This window comes from Cebidichthys violaceus, unplaced genomic scaffold (genome assembly GCF_023349555.1).
Source record: "Cebidichthys violaceus isolate CVI_PGR_0920_01 unplaced genomic scaffold, fCebVio1.0.p SCAF_10, whole genome shotgun sequence".
Classification (NCBI taxonomy): Eukaryota; Metazoa; Chordata; class Actinopteri; order Perciformes; family Stichaeidae; genus Cebidichthys; species Cebidichthys violaceus.
Genome location: NW_027176263.1, coordinates 11450738 through 11459884, shown reverse-complemented (window position 1 = coordinate 11459884; position 9147 = coordinate 11450738). Strand labels below are relative to the sequence as shown.

The window sequence follows — 9147 nt, the reverse complement described above, 5'->3', positions numbered from 1 at the left end:
TGACCACATCTTAGCATTTCATACATTTTCAAGACCTTTCATAACGAAGCTAAAGAGGCCACTGAATTTAGAAGGTTTTGTAAACTTTCAATATTCAACATTAAAAACAACATAGCTGGTAATGAGAAAAAATATCCTACCTCAGAAGTTCAGCATAGTTAGTCTGTTTAACGTTTCTCTTGAAGTGTGACTAATAATATCACCCGTCTTAACATGAAACACAACCGACAAGTTAAAGGAAAAAGTAACCAGGGACAATATACTGATATATTATTTATAGTTAGCATTAAAACTGTTAAGTGGAGAATTGCATAATGTTCCTGAACAAAATAACAAAGACATGCAGGATCTGGACAAACCTGAGGACTCTTCCATAGTTCCCACAGACTGTAAACACCAGTCCACCTGCTACCATCTATATTATATGAAATACTGAAACCTCTACAGTGAACATCTGAAGTCACCTATATATTTTAAAGAAAATAATGACAGGACAACATGGACTCAATCATGTAGGAGCCCTCTTTTGAGGTTATCATGGGCCATGTTAGCATATTCAACTCTTAACATAATAACAAGCTTTTAGGATCAGGTTTATGAAGACCAACAGCAGAAACATACCTCCCTCTAGTGGTTAATGAGAGAACTTTTTGGATTAGTGGTAAAACAGGACTGCAAGCACAGGTTGGGTTAAAAGTCAATACAGGTGGTTACATATTACATATTACAGCCCATTAAGAGTTCTACGGTTCTAAGATTGAATTTAAATTATTGTATTTAAAGGCAGCTGTTGAAAATCCACTGAAGAAAAAGCAGTTGTTGGTTCTTCAAGATGCGCTGCTTTCTACAGTATTAATCACAACACATGGGGTAAAAACACTGTGAACCTTTATTGACAGCAGCATGTATACGTTTGTATATATATATCTGTGATTATTGTGAACATTTGCTGAAGCAGATTAAAAAAAAAAAAAAGGTCTAGGTGTGAGTGCCTAGCATTCATAAAAACAAAACATTACACTAATAACAATGTATAAAAACAAGTTCATAAACAAAGGCCAGCATTTGATTAGATAATGTAAAAAAAAAAAAAAAAAAAAAAAATGGAAACAGGTAAGATAATCCTTCATTTACCAGGCACTTAAATGAATACTGGTGACCAGCAGCCACTCTCTTGACCTCCTTTGTACTTTGTGTTCGCATATTCAGCTGTTCCCAGACTGAACGCCCAGATGGACAGTGAGAATGAATACAGAGCATCAGAGAAGTACCTTTATGTTATGAACACAGTTATAAAAAAAGAAGACAGGACCTTCATCATAAATAAACAGGCACCTGCATGTTCTACTACACAACATGATAGAGATACAAAGGGATATTCTTTTAAGTGAAGTTAGTGCATGGCTTCTACATTATGTACAAATTGCCTGGTGTGATGGTCCACTTTGCAGCATTGCACAAAACAACTGGACCTGGAGGAAAACTGTGATTGGACCTCTGAAGAAATGACGTCGCAGGTTAAACACAGCGACAGGCTGCAGGCCTGCAACATGATAATGTGGTATAATGGGTGTTCTTACCCACAGGTTGTGACCAACAAGCACCTCAAAGTTAATACAAGAACAGAACACACTCTTAAAAAAACGTACAAAGCCCACACTGGCACAATCATCTATTAAATATATTCCTTGGCTATAAACTTGATCTTTTTTCATGTTCCTGAAGTGTTACCATAACACAGATGACTTTTTCCACAAGTTTCATCACGGCCCAAATCACAAAGCGTAACAGACGAACCTTCATGCAAACCCTATTCCGTTTCCTCTTTGAACGTGCACTGCAGCGTGGGAACAGTCCGGCGCAGATGATTGGACTTTGCGTTCAAGCAGACCAGTTAAAACGATCTCACTCAACACAGTGGTTGAAGCTTCAGTGCTCCACTGAAGTTACATCAGGTCCTGCCTTCCCTTCAATATTCTTTCAGACTTGACGGAGCAGTGAACCTACATTTTCAGGGGGATTTCCTAAACGTCCGACCAATAATTTCTATTGATCTGAGCTAGTGAGAGCACTGTAACATACTACAAAGCAGTCGGAGGTGAGCGCGCGTGTGTGTGTGTGTGTGTGTGTGTGTGTGTGTGTGTGTGTGTGTGTGTGTGTGGAGGGCTAGAGGCACTGAGGTTGTGAGGCTCTGTGAAACAAAGCGTCTCTGGGACAGAGCGGTCGCAGACAGGCAGGCAGGGTCACAGTGGAACCGCAGACGGGGACTCACGGGAAGGGTCATCCATGCTGCGGTTAAGGCAAACGTGAACTCCCAGCACTGCTCACAAGAAGCCATTCCCACAAACGTGAGTGCGTTTCCACTGATGTACCAAAGAAGTCTTATCCACACACACACAGTTTGAAATGCATATAAGAAAAATGTTTCCTCCTCGAACCCTCTTCCCTGAAATGTTTGAGACTAATAATCCAGCATTTCTGTCTTTATTTTGGAGGAAGGGGGGAGGGGGGGGGGGAGGTCAAAGTTCCCCTCTGATGTGGGGTCATGGGCGTCTCAGACTTTGCTGTCAGAGGGCAGGTCTCCCAGGGCGTGGACGATTTCAGTGAAGGAGGGGCGCTCTTTGAGGCTTATCGCCCAGCAGCGGACCATGAGCTTGTAGATTTTGGAGGGGCATCCATCAGGAACCGGCAGCTTCAGCTTTCCTGTCTGCAGACCTGGAAGGGCGGAGGACCAGCAGAGAGAGGGAGGTTAAACCCAATCAGAAACACAGATACATGTGGTGGTTAGAAGTCTCTAATTCACAATTACCTGACCATGTCAGTGACCAACAGGGGCCTCTTTGCTCTTGAAAGAGCCTGACGTGTGCTGAATCAGAACCTGGAGTAAATATAAAAGCGTCACACTGACCTTCCAGCACTTCGTCATCGCTGAGTTTGGTATAAGGCATTTCCCCGAGACTGAACACTTCCCACATCAAAACTCCAAAGGCCCACATGTCAGACTTAGTGGAGAAGTCGTCTTCAAACACGGACTCTGATGGGAGCCAGCGCAGCGGGATCCATGCCTGTCTGTAGTGGTAGTACTCACTACACACAAGAGAAACGACTCAAATCAGCCAGATGAACAGAGATTTCTTTTTTTAAATTAGAATCATGGCATTTATTGTAGTTGATTATTTAAGTGGGTGATTATTATTAAGTTCCTTTTTCTAACGGACCTGTTGTAGACGTCCTTGCTGAGGCTGAGCGACGACACTTTAATGCGTCTCTGACTGTTGATCAGGCAGTTTCGGGCGGCTAGGTCTTTGTGAACGAAGCGGTGATTGGACAGATGCTCCATCCCATGAGCCACCTGGGCACAGATGGAAACCTGTAGAAACAAAAGACAAACAAACAAACAAACTGTCAGGGTACTCAACTGACTATGAGAATACATTCAGAAGCAGAAGGGATTACCAAGTCTTCCTTGGCTGCACTCCACTGACCAAGACATTGTCCAACACATAACCATGAGATAAAACCACGACTTCCAATTTCTACACTTTGGCTTTTGTATGGATTAAACAAAGAGATGCTGAAGAGGTGCTGGAACATGTTGGTGGGTTCCTTCAACTTTGGACAGAGCCAGGTTAGCCGTTTTCTCATGTTTAGTCGTCTTGACCCTGTTCTTTTGAGGTTAGCTGCTTCAGTTATAGTTGGGCCCTTGATACATATTCTAATCTTTCTCTTAGCTCAGGGATTGTTCCTAAAATCTGGATTACTGCAGATATGTTTCCACTTCACAAGAGTAGCTATACGCCAACCGTCTCCTGGCTGTAGCTTCATATTCAGCGCAGACTGATCTACTTATCTGACCTCAACAGGAACGTGTATTTCAACACTTACTTTGGTCTTGGTGCTGATAGGCTGAGATTTCACCTTGTCATCTTTGCTTTTGGAAATTCTCAGGAACTGCTTTAGGTCTCCCTGGTATGATGAAAGCAAAAAATAAGAAATGCATGAATAAGATTTAGTTATTTAGTAACTGTGAGTGAGCGCTTCTATTTCTGTGCGCTCACCAGGTCATAGTACTCTAGGATCATGTAGTGGGGCTCTGCCTCCCTGCACAGGCCCAACAGGCGGACGACGTTGGGGTGGCTGAGCTTGGCGAACATTTCGGCTTCGCGGCGGAAGTCGAGCTGGAGCTGCTCGTCTCTGGCCTGCAGGCTCTTCACCAACACCACCGTCTCCTCCTCGCTCTCCTCGATACCCTTAGCTTTGCACAGCAGCACCTCACCAAACTCCCCTTTGCCTGTACAAACATTCACACACACACACACACACACACACACACACACACCAGTGTAAATGTCAGAGCACATGCTGAATGTGTTGCACATCTTGTTTTATTAGGTTATCTATTAAGCTACAGCTTAAAGATCAGGTGACTATTAATTCAGAGCACAGGGACATTCATTCTCAGTTAATACACACAAAGAGAAACGTGTAAATCAATCTACCTAAAGTAGTGATGGTTTGTAGGTTTGCTCGAGGAAAGTGGAGCTTATCGTTGTTGACGTGGCTGTGGCGTTTCTCGGTTGTTGCCGTGGTACCCATATTGGTGAGCGCCACCTCCTCTTGGATCTCAGCGGTGGTGTGGCCATTTTGCTGAACAGTTCCTCCTGATGAACACAACACACACATCCCACAGGGTCAGGGTCAGACGCAATATCGCAAATCTCACTGTAAATGTGATGTGGGTCCAAACAGGGTGATGTATTCATCACGGTCTTGTGAAAACCAACTTGTTGCTCTGCTCAGACAAATCTAAGATAAGTGTCAGAGACGATGGCTAACGAAGAACAAGTTGGTATTAAATGTGGAGCAAAGATCCCGTTTAAAAATAAGAAATAAGTCATTTTGGATGTTGTTTCTGGTACAAAACGTCTCTATAGTGAGCTATTTTTGGAGTTAGTAGTTGCAGTCAAATTTGAATCAAACTGTGACTTAGGAATGTCACTACGGATCAAACCACATAAAGACAAAGCTTACTGTTTTTCACAAAATGTATTTATGTATTTATCGGGCTCTGAGCTGGTCCATCATCCACATTTAGTTTGATTTCTAGCTCAAAGCAGCTGCTACATTTCCTTGTGTACATCAACCTTGTATGCATATTAAATGATGAGTATGCATTATTGTGTCACTTTTCCAGTATTTACACATGACACACTCAAAATCTGAAGTGTTCTGTGGAATTAGGACTCGGCTCATGTGTCATCTTACACGTTAACTGCAATACCCCAGATAACCACAAGATGGCAGCAAATATCCTAAACCTTTCAACAGCACTTTGAGGACCATGACGTTGAGGGAATATCGGCTACTCACTTAATAACCCTCGGGCTGATTTCACAACTGCCTGAACCACAAATGAATAAAAGTTTGTCTCCACCAAACATCCGTACCGTTCAGACACTCCATCTCTGGCTCCTCCCCGTCCTGGCCTTTCTGCAGTCTTTTAGCGTTGCGTCTCTTTTTGCAGTAGAACATGAGTCCGAGCACGACGATGATGTACGCCACGGCTGCTCCCACCGACAGGCCGATGGTTTGGATCATCTTGTAGGGAGCCTTGTCCGTGTCTTCCTCAAAGGAATGCGATGGCTTTTCTGTCGGGCACAGGCATTAAATATGGTCAACTAAAAACGTTCTGAAACAGTGTTACCTTTAACACACCCAAGTCTTTAATCAGCATCACACATTGTGTTACATCTTTCAGCACATTCTTTTGTCTTAGCATCAGTTTTAGCATCATCTCGGGTATGTAAATTATTATTATTTTTACAAGAGTAGACTTTTAAAAATAAGATTTGTAAGAGTGTAAATGGAAATACAATATGCAATCAGTTTAGGAAGCTCTCACACAAAAAGCTCTACAGAAGAAAATGGCAAACCTTTATATCTGTTTTATAGATTAAAAAGGTGCTTTCATTGAATTTTAACACAGTTTAAAACATAATACTATTTTGAAACAGTCACTTCATTCAACAAGTTGCCGGTGAGGCGTTGACCCTGGCCGACTACAGCAAACATCTTAATTCAATTGTCTCTTACTTAGAACTACACTGGACTACCACCCTGCTGCTTTGGGAGATAACGAGCGGATGTGGGAAAGTAATGCAAGTCAGCACAGTCAGCACACAAGGCGCCAGAGAGAGTGAAGCGTTATTACATCTAACGTCTGCCCGATCCCATCACCTCAGCGACAGCTGTGGCGTCAGAGACAAGGCTGTGGTTATTAACCTGTCGAGATGGACGATAGGCAGAGGGTGGAGGTTTAATTAATGCCCTCATCCTTTTACTTCGTGTTCGTTGCTTTCGCCCCATGTGTGCAAACCTTTGTCCCTGACAAAAGAAGCCTGTGTACATACGTTTGTGTGGCCGTGTGTGTGCGTTGAACTCACCCACTACATAGAGCTTAGCCACAAGGTCTTTGATGCTGCAGCTGTTTCCGGCCACACATGTGTATCTGCCCGTGTCATCGGTAGTAACATCTGTAATCACCAAGGAGCCATTGGGCATCTTCTGGAACCTGGAAGAAAGAAGAGACGGAACGGATGAAGGCTGAGGTCTTTTACAATAAAAGTCCACTTCAAATACACAACGGGCCGCATGCAAGAATATTTTCATATTCTTATCCTAAGTCTCTTCTATTTTCTTGTGTAAAGTGTCAAGTTGAAACCTTCTTAACAGCACAAACGTGTCATAAATTGCTAGTTTCAACCTGTTCATTAACAGGTGGTTGTGTGAGAGATTTGATCTTCAGCATAATTAACACCCTGCCTGCTCCTCTCCGTTTGTGGGCAAGATTCATTCACAAAAACGTTACTCGAGTGTTACGAGAAGAGCTTCACACCGCAGAGCCCACTGTTGGAAATCAGAAGGCGAAAGCAGAAACACTTAGTGTCAGCACTGGTATTAGAGTAGTCAAAACTATTAGATAATATAATATTAGTAAAACAGCTGTCAACAAAGCAGGCGATCGAGGGGACATGTGACAGAGATGGAAGACAGAGTATCATAATGTACAGGTAAGTGATGTTACACTGGCATGTGGACAGCAACCTGCATAAACACCCTGAGGCAACTGTTGGAATGAGAGAACTTTCCTGACTGCTGAAAAGTTGCAACGTTAACATATACCAATAAATCTAAAAATATGCTGCACAAAATATAAACTTTGCATTATATTATTTTAGTTATTCATGTTTATTTCAGTTAATTTTGTTAAAATATCATAAGCCAGAATTAATTTAGATTAAAGCATTCTCATTGTCAAGTCAAACCAGACAATTTGTGTTTTTTCTCACTGTGGAGAGAGGAAGGACGTCTGTTCATGACTCATACGGACCTTTGCTTAAAGAAAGTACAATAAAAATTAGGGACTGTGACAAGTTCTCTTGAATCCCTCTTAAGTCTGGTCGTGAGAGAAGACCCATTGTATTCATGTGTGCAATAGTATATTTGCACAAGCTAAATCTTTTATGAACGCACGGACCTGCAACTGCAATCAATCCTGTTTGGAACCTGTAATCACAACCTGTAATCCTAATCCATGATGGTTGACGGCAGATCAGAAAGCCGCGTGTCTCATTTACCTCCTGTTCCTACTGATGTCCAGCGTCTTGTCTTTGGCCATCCAGTGGATGTGAGGTTCGGGGTCGCCGGTGGCCTGGCAGTGCAGGATGGCTGTGTAACCTTGGTACACCGTTGTATTCTCCGGTTCCACCTTAAAGCGAATGTACACTGTGTGCACAAACACACACACACACACACACACACACACACACACACACACACACACACACACACACACACACACACACACATTAACACAACATTTACACCACAACTGGGCCATAACATTTCCTTTACAGACTGCGGTGACTGTGGTTAACATCTCAGTCACACTCTTACAACCCAAATTCATTTCATTACTGGGCAATAAAAAGGCCACAGAGTGCACAATAAATGCTTCTGTGTTCGCCGCACGAAAATGATGATCAATGACTCGTATGTACGGAGACCACAAATAGTTTCTATGTGTGATTATTGACCAACATGGCAGTGTGGCCCTTTCTTTCAGGATAATGAGTGAGCAGTTTACCTGCCACAATGAGGGTCACCAGGGCTCGGATCTCCCCCTGGAGGCTGTTGGAGGCGATGCAGGTGTAGTTGCCGGCGTCGCTGCGGGTGACTTTGGTGAAGTGGAGCTGGCCGTTCCTCTGCTCCACCCGGGGCGGCAGCTCTCCTCCGTCTGCAGGGGGCGACAGAGAGACAGAGGGAAAAGCGGGGTTAGGGCGACTGAGTGTTGCTGCATGTGGAATTCAAGTGGTTAAGTCGATGGCAAACGCAGATGAATGGAGGAAATGATCCATGATGGTTAAACTTCCCCGTACAGTGTTTATCGCAGATGTTTCCACACATACTTGTGGAAACAGCATTTTTCATCATTAGGAAAAAAAAAAGGAATGAAGGATACTGCTTTGAAAGAGATATTTCAATAAAGTGTTTAACAGTCCTCATCTGACTTAAGCTATTTTTTTATCTAAGGTCGAGCCAGCGACATGCACACCTGCTTTGGTCCAGCGGATGGTTGGGCTCTCTCTGCCTTTAGCAGAGCACTGGATGGTGATCTCGTTATCCAGCTCCAGGCACTGAGAAGGCTGGGGGGTCGGCGTGAACTTCAGCTTCTCTGTAACGCAAGTCAAAACACCACACGCACATTACACACATTGTAAGCATGGTGGGGGGACGGGGGACGGGGGGGGGAGACGGACATGTCAAAGCCTCTTTTGTGCAACTCGCACTGCAGAAAAAATGACACTAAGCTGATGCTAATCAAGTTCAGACACATTCAAGAAAGTGGCTTCACGCACACAGATCTGTTGACTATAAAAACCGAAGTCTATCAGAGGCTGAGATCATATAAACAGAGAGCTTGGCAAGAAAAAACAGCGACATGTCAGGCCTTCTACCACAGTAATCCTCCAGCAGCAGAGCTCTACGCTGATAGGGTTTTAACATGAGGATAATGTGTTAAAATGGGGGCTAGAATAAAGCCGCCCTGCTTTAGTCATATTTTACACCTCTGTGGGTGTCCTGCTG

The 9147-nt window shown here is 43.4% G+C and overlaps 1 protein-coding gene across 2 annotated transcripts in view; it reads right to left on the bottom strand.

The window, feature by feature from the left end:
- Positions 1-871: 871 nt before the first annotated feature.
- Positions 872-9147, bottom strand: part of ptk7b (protein tyrosine kinase 7b) — a 67435-nt gene continuing 59159 nt past the window's right edge. For both annotated transcript variants that reach the window (XM_068725480.1, XM_068725488.1), the window contains exons 10-20: positions 8615-8734; positions 8147-8296; positions 7638-7785; positions 6444-6571; positions 5448-5648; positions 4500-4661; positions 4059-4291; positions 3886-3966; positions 3219-3370; positions 2909-3087; positions 872-2715 (exon numbers count right to left, since the gene is read on the bottom strand). In XM_068725480.1, coding sequence (XP_068581581.1) covers positions 2555-2715; positions 2909-3087; positions 3219-3370; positions 3886-3966; positions 4059-4291; positions 4500-4661; positions 5448-5648; positions 6444-6571; positions 7638-7785; positions 8147-8296; positions 8615-8734 — 1715 coding nt within the window. In that variant the 3' untranslated portion in view covers positions 872-2554. The remainder of the gene's footprint in view (positions 2716-2908; positions 3088-3218; positions 3371-3885; positions 3967-4058; positions 4292-4499; positions 4662-5447; positions 5649-6443; positions 6572-7637; positions 7786-8146; positions 8297-8614; positions 8735-9147) is intronic.